Below are 18,021 nucleotides of genomic sequence, written 5' to 3'. Positions count from 1 at the left end.
ACCAGCACATCAGAAAACAGAGTACACAAACTACAGTGACCCCTGCTGGAATAATCAAGCCACTGGCTACACAACAAATAATAATAATAGGATTTGCATTGTACACACAATAAATCAGTAATGATCTTACTGTCATATTTCCTCCACATTTTATTAAATAATGATCTACATGTAATTTGATTATTCATGTCATCGACAAGAGTATTAAAGCATTTTCATAGAAATATTTGTGACCTATTCCTATTTAATGTGTTTGATGTCCTCCACACAAGTTTAGTTGAAGAAAGTTTGTAACAACCATGTTTTGTTTTTTAAACAATTCATTATTTATTATTTGAACAGAAAAAAATATGTTTTAACAATGTTGAGGGATCAAAGTTGTTTACAGTTTTTATTTTAAATGTTTTTTTTTGTTTTGTTTTTTACATCATTTGGCGTTTTAAACTACTATAGGTTATCAGTAGATACTTTCGCTAACCGGTTGTTGTAAGAAGAAATATTAAACAGACTTTATTTTGTAAAATCTGACGTAATGTAAGAAACGGAAGTTGCTGACTTTTGGCGCATGGGCAAACGGATCTAGGAGCTGAAAGAATTTGACGGAAACAAAATGGCGGAATGAACTGCAGTGGCTTCCTAAAGAAGATTACATTTTACGATCTACAAACTTTATAGATTGTCAAAGACTGAGTTTCTTCTTGAGCCCGCCTACCGGAAGTTGAGTTTGGAGCGATGGCGTGTTAGCGGAAGTGAAGATTGAAGACTTGACAGAACATGGACGACTACTGCCATGCTAAGATGGCGACGTCAGACCCACCAACTTCCAGCAAATCCCCAACGGAGAAAAAGATGAAAACTGAAGATGAAGGTGAGTGAGTCCAAGTTTTGTAACAGGAAATTTATCATAAGCCGTCAAACGAGTGATGAGAAATTAGCCCACTTAAGTGTAAACAAGGAGCCGCCATCATTGTTAGCTTGAAGAAGGCATCCATCCATCTTCTTCCGCTTATCCGAGGTCGGGTGCGGGGGCAACAGCCTAAGCAGGGAAGCCCAGACTTCCCTCTCCCCAGCCACTTCGTCCAGCTCCTCCCGGGGGATCCTGAGGCGTTCCCAGGCCTGCCGAGAGACATAGTCTTCCCAACGTGTCCTGGGTCTTCCCTGTGGCCTCCTACCGGTCGGATGCATACTTGCCAACCCTCCCGAATTTTCCGGGAGACTCCCGAATTTCAGTGCCTCTCCCGAAAATCTCCCGGTACAACCATTCTCCCGAATTTCTCCCGATTTCCAGCCGTACAACAATATTGGGCGCGTGCCTTTAAGGCCCATGCGGACCTGAGTGAGGACAGCCTGTCGTCACATCCGCTTTTCCTCCATATAAACAGCGTGCCGGCCCAGTCACGTTATAACATCTACACACAACAAGAAGGAGACGAAGCAGAAGAACGAAGAAGAGACAATCATGGTGACGAGGACTACGAAGAAGAAGTACTCTTGCAAGTTCCAAAATGATTGGAAACAAGAATTTCAGTTCATCCAGGAAATTTTGTAGATCAGACTTCTCCATTGAACACGGTGATAGTCATTTATGAACGGTGTATGTATATACATATATATATATATATATATATATATATATATATATATATATATATATATATATATATATATGTATATATATATATATATATATATATATATATATATATATATATATATATATATATATATATATATATATATATATGCCCTAAACACGTTCGGGTGGCATCCTGACCAGATGCCCGAACCACCTCATCTGGCTCCTCTCCATGTGGAGGAGCAGCGGCTTTACTTTGAGCTCCTCTCGGATGACAGAGCTTCTCACCCTATCTCTAAGGGAGAGCCCCGCCACCCGGCGGAGGAAACTCATTTGGGCCGCTTGTACCCGTGATCTTGTCCTTTCGGTCATAACCCAAAGCTCATGACCATAGGTGAGGATGGGAACGTAGATCGACCGGTAAATTGAGAGCTTTGCCTTCCGGCTCAGCTCCTTCTTCACCACAACGGATCGATACAGCCTCCGCATTACTGAAGACGCCGCACCGATCCGCCTGTCGATCTCACCATCCACTCTTCCCTCACTGGTGAACAAGACTCCGAGGTACTTGAACTCCTCCACTTGGGGCAGGGTCTCCTCCACAACCCGGAGATGGCACTCCACCCTTTTCCGGGCGAGAACCATGGACTCGGACTTGGAGGTGCTGATTCTTGCCGTTTTTCCCTGTCTTTATCAAAATATAACTATAGATGTGAACATTGTGTATGTGCTGAAATATTAATGTACGATTGTTTATCAAAATATAACTATAGATGTCAACATTGTGTATGTGCTGAAATATTAATTTATGATCGCTGCCTTTGGGAAAGCTTAACTCTTGTAGGTTTTTCTCACATTTGCTTTCTTTTATTTATTCATCTTAAAACGTTTGGGTATATTTTAGCTTTGTAAAGGGTATTTCAACAAGTAAACAGTACAGTAGGTACTTTATTTTGATATATGTAATACTCATAACTAAGGGTATTCTAATAAAATATGCGATGTGTAAATATGAAAATATTACGTTGAATCACTTTTTGTCAGGCAATATTACATTTAATGACAATTTTACATAAATGAATACATCCAAACACTTTATACATATTTATTATGTGCAGGAAGAAATAACAGTTACAATTGTGTGTATCTTCCAAACAAGAAAGAGGTTTTATCACATCAACAACACTCCTCTAAATCTCATCAATACCACAAAAAAGGCAAACTGTAATTTTCCAGACACGATAAAGGCTTAAATAATGTCAAACACGTAGCGTTACAATGACCAGGAAGATAAAGTGTATGTCTTACACCTACTAATGCGCTGTGGACACACCAAGCCAAGAAATGCAGGTTTAGCGAGCGCTGCGCGCTCCCACGACAGGAAATCCATTTTTGGCAGGCATTCACATTTTGGCACAACACCGGAAGTGAAAACCAACGGTGGTCAACAAAGCTAAGAGGGCTGTTGTACAGCAAGCAGCGTCCGGACTATCTGAGTACACAAGAGGCCTAAATCTTCCTGCAAAAAGCTGATACGAGAAAAAAAATCAAACCATGCAAAGAAATACATTCCAATACTTTATCTAAAAAAGATTTGTCGGTTATGTTTAGATTACGTCGGTTGCATTCCCAGACGTATCGAACAATTCTGCCCCAAACGCCATTCTAAACGACAAAACAGAGAAAAACTGGGGAAAGCATGGAGGTCTACAACTTATTTGTGTGTGGCTGGGTCAAGGAAATTGGTATCAAGACTCTCTCAGATAAATATGCATCGTTTTTGCTCGGGTAAGTTTGCATTTCATGATTTAACTACGCGTCTACTGCATGTTTGTTGTTGTGTGTGGGGGTTTATTTTTGTCTTCATTACGAAAGCTTTTTTTTTTTTTAACTGTATTTATCCAACTTTTTTTTTTTTTTTTACATCAAATTGTGATGACAATTTCATTGAAAGAAAATTCAGTGTTTTAAAATTTGGTGTATAAAATTCCAGTGTTAAACAATTTGGTGTATTAAAATTCAGTGCCGAAAAAATTGGGGTATCGGACTGTCTGATTGTGGCGGTCCTCTCCCTGTATGATCAGTGTCAGAGCTTGGTCCGCATTGCCGGCAGTAAGTCGGACCCGTTTCCAGTGAGGGTTGGACTCCGCCAAGGCTGCCCTTGGTCACCCATTCTGTTCATAACTTTTATGGACAGAATTTCTAGGCGCAGTCAGGGTGTTGAGGGGATCTGGTTTGGTGGTTGCAGGATTAGGTCTCTGCTTTTTGCAGATGATGTGGTCCTGATGGCTTCATCTGGCCAGGATCTTCAGCTCTCACTGGATCGGTTAGCAGCCGAGTGTGAAGCGACTGGGATGAGAATCAGCACCTCCAAGTCCGAGTCCATGGTTCTCGCCCGGAAAAGGGTGGAGTGCCATCTCCGGGTTGGGGAGGAGATCTTGCCCCAAGGGGAGGAGTTCAAGTATCTCGGAGTCTTGTTCATGAGTGAGGGAAGAGTGGATGGTGAGATCGACAGGCGGATCGGTGCGGCGTCTTCAGTAATGCGGACGCTGTATCGATCCGTTGTGGTGAAGAAGGAGCTGAGCCGGAAGGCAAAGCTCTCAACTTACCTGTCGATCTACGTTCCCATCCTCACCTATGGTCATGACCTTTGGGTTATGACCGAAAGGACAAGATCACGGGTACAAGCGGCCAAAATGAGTTTCCTCCGCCAGGTGGCAGGGCTCTCCCTTAGAGATAGGGTGAGAAGCTCTGCCATCCGGGAGGAGCTCAAAGTAAAGCTGCTGCTCCTCCACATGGAGAGGAGCCAGATGAGGTGGTTCAGGCATCTGCTCAGGATGCCACCCAAACGCCTCCCTAGGGAGGTGTTTCGGGCACGTCCGACCGGTAGGAGGCTACGGGGAAGACCCAGGACACGTTGGGAAGACTATGTTTCCCGGCTGGCCTGGGAACGCCTCGGGAGCCCCCGGGAGGAGCTGGACCAAGTGGCTGGGGAGAGGGAAGTCTGGGCTTCCCTGCTTAGGCTGCTGCCCCCGCGACCCGACCTCGGATAAGCGGAAGAAGATGGATGGATGGATGGCTTCCGGACTGAAGCAATCGAGCCTGTCCCAGAACCAGCCAATGAGGCGTTAAGTTTGAAGTCACGTGGCGCGGGTCTTGCAAAACAGCATGGAAAAGGCAGTTAACTGGGCTACATGGACATAATACAACATAATTAACATTTCAATGTGGCCCGCTGGATATTTTTAAACTATAGACATGATTCCAATTGTTAAAATCTCCACTTTTGAATGACATATGAAGCGCCGCTTCATGCAGATTGGCCACAAACAGAGTGGGCAGAGTGGGCGGGGCTTGTTTACACAGCAAAAAGCCTGTCAGAGTGTCAAAAAAAGAGTGTGAGGCAGATTTCTAAGAACAACAAATATCCAACAAACATGGCGAAACAAAAACGCAAATGGTAAAAACATCCACCCTTTTGACATTACATCACTGATCTGCAGAACTGTGTTGTTGCTGCCCCGCCCACTCTGCCATGTGCCTCGTCGACATGAAGCAGGGCTTCCTATGGTCGCCGTAGTGTGTTGTTCATCTATTTATGACCAAACTTGGTGCTGTGAACAACGAGTTATGCCCAAACATGTATTCCTCCCTCCATTAATGCATTCAAATATCTATATCAACAGCCCGAGTCTTCTTAGCTCCGTTTACCTGAACGTCTTATTGTCACATTGTGTATCTCAGTCAATTTACCTGCATAACCCAGGGATGTCGGACTGGTTTTCATTGAGGGCCACATGGCAGTTATGGCAGCCATCAGAGAGCCGCTTGTAACAATGAATAATGTATGAATTTGCCTCTGGATTTCATTATTAATTATGTAAATAGTTTTAAGTAGACTGTCGATTTTACAGTAAAAACTTGACATTTACAACATTTTACTGTAAAATATAGTGTTTGTTTGTTTTTTTTGTTTTTTTTTACAACATTTTACGAAAAATGGAAAAACAGTACAACAGTTTTGTTTTTTGTGTGGAGGGGTGGATTATGCTAATGGCATACGTGCACTTTTGTACTTATTTCCGCATGTTTCTTGTCAGGTTCAAACACTGATGACATCTATTAAACAAGACAAGAAGTAAGGAATTAAACAGAGACAAAATTTAATTTGGCTCAATTGAGGAGAAACGTCTGGGCTGTACTCTTGTACAGTCTCCACCACGCTCTGACGAAAGATTGTACGCCGCATCTTTTATTTGGACTTTCCCTGATTACATGGCAACAGCTGTTTCTAAGGGAGGGGGGTCGTAAACAGCCATGCCTTTGGTTACAAAACAGTTAAAAGAAAATGTTGTAAAACAGTTCAAAGAAAAGGTGCCTGGAGGGAGGTCAGGCCCTGCCTCCTCTACGCTTTGTAGATCCCGGGTCAAGACAGAATCTTCCTGTGGATTACAATAGAAGAAAGAAACCGACGCCTTCATGTTGCTTCCCATCTTACACAGTGGAGTTTTACAAGCCTTTTGCTTGGTAGGATCAAAGACAGCTTTTGTCCTCTCGCAGGGCGAGCTGAACTCAATGTAACACAAAGTTTTGTGATATTTTAGATACAATTATTCTGACATTTCTGCACAATAACTCAAACATGGTGGAGAAAATGGAGTGATGTTTGGTCCACAACATATTATGCTTGACGTGTTTGTAGCCACCTTATGTTGTATCATTTATATGGTGTGTGAGTGCTCGCGCACAGGGTGCGTGTGATGCGTCAGTGCGTTAGATTTGTGGCAGAAGTGCTTGTAGTTAGTGCATGCTGCATGCTGCCCCTGCTTGCTACTCTCTGCTTACAGCTATCGCCGCCAGCTAGCCCCTGGGTGGGTGAAAAGAGGAGCCGAGTGCGTAAGTCTCCTCCTGCTGGTACAAAGCCTCTCCACCACCAAGACCCCTGGGGTGCCTCCTCGTGGCCACACACGGTAAACTGCGTCTTTGCGGACACAGGCTAAACTGTAGGGGATCTCGGAGCAGCAGTGGGCCCCAGAGGCGAGGCGTGCAGGCCCACCAGTGTGTGGACACGCCCTGGCGTCCGCCAACCACTGCCCCATCTATGGGTTAAATAGATATAAGACCTCAACGGTGGAAGTGGCGGAGGATGACACTGCATGTCACAACGGCACTGAAGGCGGATGAAGGCTGCAACAGAGGGTGGTCTCTAGTCGTCATGGATCCATGCCACTGGATCAAGGCCCCTCTCTGCCAAGGACCGTGTGGTGGCTGCAGGCGCATCAGTCTCCCCGCTAAAAGACGTCACGCGCAGGCGTCCTCCCGAATGGGAACCCATCCATTTTACATCCCGGATACTTCAAAGTCCTTTGGCGACCGGGAAGTGGTAACGGGGGCAGGACAGTGAAGTCTGGCAGTCCCTAGCCACAACCTGGCACACAGGCGGTGGGTGTTAGATTCAGTCGTTAAGCTCATGGACTGAGGCAGAAGAGCTTCTCGGCAGCTGCACCCATGACTGAGCAGCCCTATTCAGGATCCACTCTGCTCACCCCAGTAGGGGAGGGGGTTAGAAAAGGTACCCTAAAAATAGCCTGCCTCGCAACATCCTGTCTGGAATACCGCATCCAGAGGGATCACCACCACGCGGTCAGAAACAAAGAAAACAAAAACTACACATTGGCGCCTGGAACGTGCGAACCCTCACGGACAACCAAGCCAGCGATCGACCTGAAAGGCGAACTGCCATCATCTCCAGAGAGCTAAGGAAGTTCCAGATCGACATCGCAGCACTCTCTGAGACCCGACTGGCCGACGAAGGGCAGCTGAAGGAAGAAAAAGGCGGATATACTTTCTTCTGGAAAGGAAAGCCTGCAAATGAGCCACGAATCCACGGTGTGGGTTTTGCTATTAAGAACTGCCTCATCAACCACCTCCATGAACTCCCTGTGGGCATCAACGAGCGCCTAATGACCTTACGCCTTATGCTTGCTAGCAGTCATATGGCCACGGTCGTTAGTGCCTATGCACCAACCCTTGATGCACAGGATGAAGTTAAGGAGGCCTTTTATGCTGACCTGGACAAAGTTCTATCTGAAGTCCCCAAGGAGGACAAGTTAATCCTGCTCGGAGACTTCAACGCCAGAGTGGGACGAAACCACCACCTATGGAGGGGTACGCTGGGGAGAGAAGTGGTCGGAAATACAAACTCTAATGGCACACTACTGCTAACTAAGTGCTCGGAGCACAACCTGGTCATCACCAACACACTTTTCCGTCAGAAAACCAAGTTCAAAACATCATGGATGCACCCTCGCTCCAAACTGTGGCATCTCATTGACTATGTCATTGTCCGCTCTAAAGACTGTCGCAACGTCCTAAACACCAGAGCAATGACCAGTGCAGACGACTGCTGGACCGACCACCGCCTCATTCGCTCCATCATGTCCATCCGCTTAATCAATCAATCAATCAATCAATCAATCAATCAATCAATGTTTATTTATATAGCCCTAATTCACAAGTGTCTCAAAGGGCTGTACAAGCCACAACGACATCCTCGGTACAGAGCCCACATACGGGCAAGGAAAAACTCACCCCAGTGGGACGTCGGTGAATGACTATGAGAAACCTTGGAGAGGACCGCATATGTGGGTAACCCCCCCCCTCTAGGGGAGACCGAAAGCAACGGATGTCGAGTGGGTCTGACATAACATTGTGAAAGTCCAGTCCACAGTGGATCCAACACATCAGCGGGAGTCCAGTCCACAGCGGGGCCAACAGGAAACCATCCCGAGCGGAGACGGGTCAGCAGCGCAGAGATGTCCCCAACCGATGCACAGGCTAGTGGTCCACCCGGGGTCCCGGCTCTGGACAGCCAGCACTTCATCCATGGCCACCGGACCTATGCGACTCCCCCTCGCAAGGGACAGGGGAGAAGAGGAGAGAAGAAAAGAAACGGCAGATCAACTGGTCTAAAAAAGGGGGGGTCTATTTAAAGGCTAGATTATACAAATGAGTTTTAAGATGGGACTTAAATGCTTCTACTGAGGTAGCATCTCTAACTGTTACCGGGAGGGCATTCCAGAGTACTGGAGCCCGAATAGAAAACGCTCTATAGCCCGCAGACTTTTTTTTGGCTCTGGGAATCACTAATAAGCCGGAGTTCTTTGAACGCAGATTTCTTGTCGGGACATATGGTACAATACAATCGGCGAGATAGGCTGGAGCTAAACCGTGTAATATTTTATACGTAAGTAGTAAAACCTTAAAGTCGCATCTTAAGTGCACAGGAAGCCAGTGCAAGTGAGCCAGTATAGGCGTAATATGATCAAACTTTCTTGTTTTTGTCAAAAGCCTTGCAGCCGCATTTTGTACCAACTGTAATCTTTTAATGCTAGACATAGGGAGGCCCGAAAATAATACGTTACAGTAATCGAGACGAGACGTAACGAACGCATGAATAATGATCTCAGCGTCGCTAGTGGACAAGATGGAACGAATTTTAGCGATATTACGGAGATGAAAGAAGGCCGTTTTAGTAACACTCTTAATGTGTGACTCAAACGAGAGAGTTGGGTCGAAGATAATACCCAGATTCTTTACCGAGTCTCCTTGTTTAATTGTTTGGTTGTCAAATGTTAAGGTGGTATTATTAAATAGATGTTGGTGTCTAGCAGGACCGATAATCAGCATTTCCGTTTTCTTAGCGTTGAGTTGCAAAAAGTTAGCGGACATCCATTGTTTAATTTCATTAAGACACGCCTCCAGCTGACTACAGTCCGGCGTGTTTGTCAGCTTTAGGGGCATGTAGAGTTGAGTGTCATCAGCATAACAGTGAAAGCTAACACCGTACTTGCGTATGATGTCACCCAGCGGCAGCATGTAAATACTAAAGAGTGCAGGGCCAAGAACCGAACCCTGGGGAACTCCGCACGTTACCTTGACATAGTCCGAGGTCACATTGTTATGGGAGACGCACTGCATCCTGTCAGTAAGATAAGAGTTAAACCAAGACAAGGCTAAGTCTGACATACCAATACGTGTTTTGATACGCTCTAATAAAATATTATGATCGACGGTATCGAAAGCGGCGCTAAGATCAAGAAGCAGCAACATAGATGACGCATCAGAATCCATCGTTAGCAATAGATCATTAGTCATTTTTGCGAGGGCTGTCTCCGTAGAGTGATTTGCCCTGAAACCGGATTGAAAAGGTTCACAGAGATTGTTAGTCACTAAGTGTTCATTTAGCTGCTGTGCAACAGTTTTTTCGAGAATTTTGGAAATAAACGGAAGGTGGGAGACCGGTCGGTAGTTTACCATGAGGTCAGGATCGAGGTTAGGTCTTTTGAGCAGAGGATGAATAACCGCTTTTTTGAATGCTAGGGGAACAGTGCCGGAGGAAAGTGATAAGTTTATAATATTTAACACTGATGGACCTAATAATACAAACAGTTCCTTGATAAGTTTCCCAGGAAGTGGGTCAAGTAAACATGTTGTTTGTTTTATCCCACTTACACGCTGTAATAATTCCTCTAATGTTATTTCATCAAAAATAGAGAGACTATTTTGGAGGGCAGTGTCCGTCGTATATACAGTCGTATTTGTGTTAATAGAACCCAGTTGTAGCTGGGATGCGTTGTCTTTAATCTCCTTTCTAATGAGTTCAATTTTCTTATTAAAGAAATTCATAAAATCATCTGCCGAGTGGGTGGAGCTACTGGGAGGAGTCCCTTGTTGGGTTAGCGATGCTACTGTACTAAACAGAAATTTAGGATCGTTTTTGTTGAGGCGGATGAGATTTGAGTAGTATTTAGCTTTAGCTAAGGTAAGCATGCGTTTATAAGTTATTAAACTATCACTCCATGCTTGATGGAAAACCTCAAGTTTAGTCGCGCGCCATTTGCGTTCCAGTTTTCTACATGATAATTTATGAGCTCTAATTTCTTCTGTAAACCATGGGGTGCGCCTTTTAGGGGCCCTTTTTTGCTTTAGCGGTGCTATACTATCAATAATTTCGCGCAAGGCATCGTCAAAGTTGTTAGTGAGTTTATCAATAGAGCCGACATAATTTGGGAATGGTGCTATTACCGAAGGCAGTAGGTCAGCAAGAGTCATCGTTGTGGCAGCATTAATGTTGCGGCCGCTATAGCAGTTATTATTATTATTAGCTTGTTGACAAAGAGTCAAAACTTCAAATTTTATAAGGTAATGATCGGACATTACTTTAGTATATGGAAGTATCATAACTTTGGAGGTGGTGACACCCCTGACAAGCACTAGATCTATTGTATTACCGTTGCGATGCGTGGGTTCATGTATTATTTGTGTAAGACCACAGCTATCAATTATGGTTTGGAGCGCCACGCACTGAGGGTCCGATGGGGTATTCATATGGATATTAAAGTCCCCCATTATGATTATATTGTCGGCGTGCGTCACTAGATCAGCAACGAACTCTGAGAATTCACTGATAAAGTCCGAATAGGGCCCAGGGGGGCGGTAGATAACAGCCAGGTCGAGAGGTAGCGGTGTGACGGACCTCATAGTAAGCACCTCAAACGATTTATATTTATTATTTAGGTTAGGGGTAAGGTTGAAATTTTCATTGTATATTAGTGCGACACCCCCTCCCCTTTTAAGAGGGCGGGCAACATGCGCATTCGTATAGTTAGGAGGAGATGCCTCATTGAGCGCAAAAAATTCGTCCGGTTTGAGCCAGGTTTCGCTAAGACCAATGACGTTAAGATTGTTGTCTCTAATGACCTCATTAACCAATAACGCCTTGGGAGACAATGATCTTATGTTTAAAAAGCCCATATTATAGGTATTGGGCTGTTTTGACGAGTTTTTGTTAAGATTATCCGTAGTGGCAATATTAACAATGTTGCGTTTATTATGCGTAGTGCACTTTAAATAGTTTCGACCATATCTAGGAATTGATATGACGGATAATGCGGAAAAGACGTATGCAGAAAAGACAGTGCCGGCCAAGAATTAACATCGAGCTGTTGAGTGACACCACCTACCAACAACAGCTGCAGGAGGCCTTTAGCGCAGCGTTGCCCAAACAGTACCCAGAGGATACGGAAACACACTGGAGCACACTTTCGACTGCTATAATGAAATCCTGCAAAAATATCCTTGGTCTCAAAAAGCGGAGACATCAAGACTGGTTTGATGAGAACGACACTGAGATCCAGCAACTAATTGACAACAAGCGGCCAGCTTTCATCACTTGGCAAAACGACATCCACTGCAAAGTGAAAAGAGTAGCCCACGCCAAAGCGAAGGCAGCTGTCCAAACACAGGTTAGGAAACTGAAGAACCAGTGGTGGACAAAGAAGGCTCTGGAGATCGAGCAGCTTGCTGACTCTGGAGACACCAGAGGCTTCTTCGATGCCACAAGAGTGGTGTATGGTCCCAGCCACCGCTGCCTAACCCCCCTTCGCTCAAAGGATGGTCTGCTGCTGCTGAAGGACAAGGACGCAATTTCAAACAGGTGGAAAGAACACTATGAGGACCTCTTAAACAGGGACAGTATACCTGAGATGGAGGCTCTTGACCAACTCCCACAACAACCCACAGATGAAAGCATGGGAGAACCACCTACCTTGGATGAGCTGCAGGATGCCATTGGGAAGATGAGGAACAACAAGGCTGCTGGGCCCGACGGCATTCCAGCAGAGGTCCTGAAGAAAGGCGGACCCGATCTTACCAAGCACATCCATGTCCTGCTTCTCAAAATATGGGAAGAAGAGGAAATCCCTGCACAGCTCAGAGATGCCCTAATTGTCTCCATATTTAAGAAAGGAGACAAGGCAGACTGTGGGAATTACCGTGGCATCTCTCTCTTGTCCACCATAGGGAAAGCCCTCGCTCGGGTTTTGGCCAACAGACTCACCCCCCTGTCAAAAAGCGTGCTTCCTGAGTCTCAGAGTGGATTTCGCCCAAGCAGAGGCACCACAGACATGATTTTCATCGCACGACAACTGCAAGAAAAATGCCGGGAACAAAACCAATCATTATACATGGCCTTCATAGACCTCACCAAAGCCTTCGACTCGGTTAACCGTCAGGCCCTTTGGCTGGTTCTGTCCAAGATTGGCTGCCCAGACAAATACATCCGGGTACTGAGACTACTGCATGATAACATGTCAGCCACAGTGCTCAGTGGCAGTGGAGATGAAACGGAACCCTTTAGGGTAGACACAGGTGTAAAACAGGGATGTGTCATCGCTCCAACACTATTTTCCATCTTTGTTGCTGCTATCCTCCATCTCACAAACATACATCTGCCCCAGGGAGTCAAAATAATGTACAGAACCGACGGTCAACTCCTCAACATCAACCGTTTCAGGGCTAAAGGTCAAACCACCACCATATCCATCTTGGAGCTGCAGTATGCAGACGATAATGCCCTCGTAGCCCTCTCAGAAGAGGACCTACAGTGCACTCTGTCTGCTTTTGCGAAGGCATACAAACAGCTTGGTCTTGCCATCAATATAAAGAAAACCCAAATCCTCCACCAATCACCACCAAACAGTAGTGCGCCTGTCCTGCCCCCAAACCTCTCAATTGACAAAATCCGACTGGAAAATGTGGACCACTTCCAATATCTCGGGAGCCTCCTGTCATCTAAAGCTGTCATTGACGATGAAATTCACCACCGCCTCAGCTGTGCCAGTGGGGCCTTCTCAAGGCTGAGGAAGCGAGTCTTCGAGAACCGTGACCTCCAAGCAAAGACCAAAATCCTGGTCTACAAAGCAGTCGTGCTCCCCACCCTTCTGTATGGGTCAGAAGCCTGGACCACCTACAGCAGGCACTTAAAGGCACTCGAGACATACCATCATAGATGTCTCAGAAAAATCCTCAGGATCAGCTGGGAGGACCGACGCACCAACACCAGCGTCCTGGAGGAGGCTGGCTTGCCCACCATCACTGCCACGATTGCCCAAAACCAACTTAGATGGACTGGCCATGTAGTCCGCATGCCTGACTCTCGCCTCCCAAAACAAGTTCTTTATTCACAGCTTGTTGAAGGGAAACGGGCCCCGGGAGGTCAAAAGAAGAGATTTAAGGATAACATCAAGGCAAACCTGACAAAGTGTCGCATAGACCTTAAGTCTTGGGAAATCAAGGCAACAGACAGAACGATGTGGAGAAACCTTGTCCGTGAGGGTGCCGCGCAATATAATGACGACCTCCGCCATGCTGCACAAGACAAGCGCAGACTAAGAAAGGAGAGAGCATCCATCAAGCAGGCCCAACCCAAACCCACCACCACTACATTCCCTTGTCCACATTGCCCCAGAATAATCGGGTCCAGAATCGGCCTCTACGCCCACCTGAAGACCCACAAGGACCAGGAAGGAGGACAGTCATATTCGACCACGAGTGACCGCCGATGATGATGATCATTTATATGACACTATCAGTTCATTTTATCATATATTATTACACCCAAAAATGTTGTTTATTTCTCCCCGGTAATGTTTATTTGGTTTATTTGTATTTGTGTTTGACTTTCTCTTCTACTATTACCGAATTGTATTATTTTTATTATTAATAATAATACCTGGGATTTATATAGCGCTTTTCTAAGTACCCAAAGTCGCTTTACATGTAGAACCCATCATTCATTCACACCTGGTGGTTATTATTTTAATGAGGTTCAAAGCTCGTCGGTTTTTGTCAAACCATCTCTAATTTATTCATTTCTGTTACATCTGTTAACATTTCTACAAATGCTTCTTATATTATTAATTATATGAATAGTTTCAAGTAAACTGTCCTTTTTACAGTAAAAACTTTACATTCACAAAATTCTACTGTAAAATTTAGTGTTTTTGTTTTTTTAAAACATTTTACGGTAAATGGAAAAACAGTACCACTGTTTTTTTTTTGGGGGCAGCTTAGTTGCCATGATTTTTTGTTTTAAATTGACATTGGTTTTTACAACATTATTTTGTGAATGGAAAAACATTCCAAGTTATTTTTTTATTCTGGCAACTTAGCTGCCAATTTTTCTACCGTAAAAACAAATGTACCGTCTTTCCAGTTACAGTAATACACCGTTAAAAACAACAACCGTAGATTTTACAGTCAAAAACTGGCAGTTCTATCAACTGAATTTTAATGCAAAAAAACTGGTAGTTTTTTTTTCAATTTACGGTGATTTAATTTATTTACATTTATTTAATTTATGCTGTAAAGAACACCGTCAAATGAATTGTCATTTTTATTAATTTGAGGGGTAGTTTGCTGTGAAATCATAAGTCAAGCAGATATTTAAGTATTTATTTTTATTTAGACAAAAACATGTTTGGAAAGTATGATAATATACTGTAATATTTGTTGGAATAATGGATACTATTAAAGTTTAAAAGCCATTCAATTTCAAGCAGTACGTATATTTTTTCTGTCAAAATGATCATTTTCAGTGAGAAAATATGAAGTACTTTATTGACACACTGTGTTTGCGGGCCAGATAAAATGATGTTACGGGCCAGATGTGGCCCCCGGGCCTTGAGTTTGACACCTGTGACATAACCTGTATGTCACTCAAAAGTGGAGATTTTAACAATTGGAATCATGTCTATAGTTTGAAAATATCCAGTAGACCTCGTTGAAATGTTAATGATGTTGTATGGTGCCCAAGTAGGCCTTTAACTGCTTTTTTTATGCTGTTTTGCAAGACCCGTGCTGCGTGACTTTTAACTTGACACCTGATTGGCTGGTTCTCAGACAGGCTCGATTGCTTCAGTCTTAATTTACCGGAAGTAAGTCTTGCTTTTTGAAGCAGCGAATTTTTCGACACCAAATTTTTATACACTTAATTTTTTACACTGAATTTTAAAACACTGGATTTTTTTTCAATGAAATTGTCATCATAATTTTAAGTAAAAAAAAAAAAAATCAGTTCAGTGTCAACAAAAAGCTTTCATAATAAAGACACAAATTAACCTCCTTACTGTTGCACGTGCTGTTTTCCCCGTCTTTATCAAAATATAATTATAGATGTGAACATTGTGTATGTGATGAAATATTAATTTATGATTGTTTATCAAAATAGAACTATAGATGTCAACATTGTGTATGTGCTGAAATAATAAATTATGATTGCTGCCTTTGGTAAAAGCTTAACTCTTTTAGGTGTTTCTCATATTTGCTTTCTTTTATTTAGACTCGAAGAATAAAATCAAGATAATACTTAAATGGGAAATAATAAACATTAAATTTAAATTGCTGGCTGTCCAGAGACGGGACCCGGGGTGGACCGCTCGCCTGTAGATCGGTTGAGGACATCTCTGCGCTGCGGGATGGTCTCCTGCTGGCCCCACTATGGACTGGACTCTCACTACTATGTTAGATCCACTATGGACTGGACTTTCACAATATTATGCTAGACCCACTCGACGTCCATTGCATCCGGTCCCCCCTAGAAGGGGGGGGGGGGGGGTCACCCGCATCTGCGGTCCTCTCCAAGGTTTCTCATAGTCATTCATATCGACATCCCACTGGGTTGTGAGTTTTTCCTTGCCCTTATGTGGGCTATATACACTACCGTTCAAAAGTTTGGGGTCACCCAAACAATTTTGTGGAATAGCCTTAATTTCTAAGAACAAGAATAGACTGTCGAGTTTCAGATGAAAGTTCTCTTTTTCTGGCCATTTTGAGCGTTTAATTGACCCCACAAATGTGATGCTCCAGAAACTTAATCTGCTCAAAGGAAGGTCAGTTTTGTAGCTTCTGTAACGAGCTAAACTGTTTTCAGATGAGTGAACATGATTGCACAAGGGTTTTCTAATAATCAATTAGCCTTCTGAGCCAATGAGCAAACACATTGTACCATTAGAACACTGGAGTGATAGTTGCTGGAAATGGGCCTCTATACACCTATGTAGATATTGCACCAAAAACCAGACATTTACAGCTAGAATAGTCATTTACCACATTAGCAATGTATAGAGTGTATTTCTTTAAAGTTAAGACTAGTTTAAAGTTATCTTCATTGAAAAGTACAGTGCTTTTCCTTCAAAAATAAGGACAGTTCAATGTGACCCCAAACTTTTGAACGGTAGTGTAAATAAATATTGATTGATTGATAAAGGTGTATCAAAGGAACCTTTAACAAAGTGATCACTGCAAACTCATGCATTCTTTGACTCTGCTCCCTTGGAGCGGAGTGTGAGCTGCTTTTCTCGTCGTCCTTTCGTAAAATCTTGCACTCTTCCGCCCTTCTTGGTTACCTCTCGAGGAAACTTTATCCTTTTTGCGATCTGAACGGTTCCAACGGCCAAAAAACAATGCAAGCATAGGGCATTTTTCTTTGAAAAAGACTAAAGGGAGCCTAGTACCCATTGAGTAAAGCCTGACCACAACGCATATTTAAGGGGAGGGACGAGAGTTTAAATTACCACCTCTGGAAGAACTTTGAACATGTTAGGAGCGAGGCGCTGGACATTGAGTCCGAGTGGACCATATTCTGTGCCTCTATTGTCGATGCAGCTGATCGGAGGTGTGGCAGTAATCCCAGAACCAGAGGGATGGCGTCAAGCTGATGAAGGACTCGGGTCCTTTACGCTCATGGGACTCCACAGACAGTGGACAGGTACCGACAGGCTACGCGGTGTGCGGCCTTGACGGTTGGAGAAGCAAGAACTGGGACAGGGTAGGGATTCGGAAAAGTCACGGAGAACGACTTTTAGACGGCTTCGAAGTGATTCGGGACCACCATCCCACGCTTCAGGAGGGGGAGGTAAAGCACTGTCAACACCGTGTATGATGAGGATTATGTGCTGCTGACGTCGACTGGAGATGTGGATTGGTTCGAAGACCTGCTCAATCCCACCTACACGTCTTCCAATGAGAAAGCAGTGCCTGGGGACTCTGTGGTGGGCTCGCCTATTACTGGGGCTGAGGTTGCCGAGGTAGTTAAGAAGCTCGACGGTGGCAGAGCTGGTTTTCGTCCTGGTCGTGAAACTGTGGACCAGCTCTCTACTCTAAGTAGGATCCTTGAGGGTGCATGGCAGTTTGCCCAACCATGTGCTTTGTGGACTTGGAGAAGGCATTTTATTGTGTCTTTCGGAAAGTCCCGTGCAGAGTGCTCAGAGAGTATGGGGTATCGCACCACCTGATTGTGGCGGTCCGCTCCCTGTATGATCAGTGTCAGAGCTTGGTCCGCATTGCCAGCAGTAAGACGGACCCGTTTCCAGTGAGGGTTGGACTCCGCCAGGGCTGCCGTTTGTCACAGCTTCTGTTAACTTTCATGCACAGGTCTCTGCTTTTTGCGGATGATGTGGTCCTGCTGGCTTCATTTGGCCAGGATATTCAGCACTCACCGGATCGTTTCGCAGCCGAGTGTGAAGCGACTGGGATGAAATTCAGCACTTACAAGTCCGTAATTCTTGCATGAAAAGGGTGGAGTGCCATCTTCAGGTTGGGGA

The 18,021-nt window shown here is 44.4% G+C and overlaps 1 protein-coding gene across 2 annotated transcripts in view; it reads left to right on the top strand.

Annotated features, from left to right (window-relative positions):
- The first annotated feature begins 383 nt into the window (after positions 1-383).
- LOC133632314 (gastrula zinc finger protein XlCGF57.1-like) overlaps positions 384-18,021 on the top strand; it is a 22,752-nt gene continuing 5,114 nt past the window's right edge. For both annotated transcript variants that reach the window (XM_062024687.1, XM_062024685.1), the window contains exon 1: positions 384-868. In XM_062024687.1, the coding sequence (XP_061880671.1) occupies positions 775-868 (94 nt within the window). In that variant the 5' untranslated portion in view covers positions 384-774. The remainder of the gene's footprint in view (positions 869-18,021) is intronic.

The sequence above is a fragment of the Entelurus aequoreus genome, linkage group LG17 (genome assembly GCF_033978785.1).
Source record: "Entelurus aequoreus isolate RoL-2023_Sb linkage group LG17, RoL_Eaeq_v1.1, whole genome shotgun sequence".
NCBI lineage: Eukaryota > Metazoa > Chordata > Actinopteri > Syngnathiformes > Syngnathidae > Entelurus > Entelurus aequoreus.
This window is presented reverse-complemented; position numbering and strand designations above follow the sequence as displayed.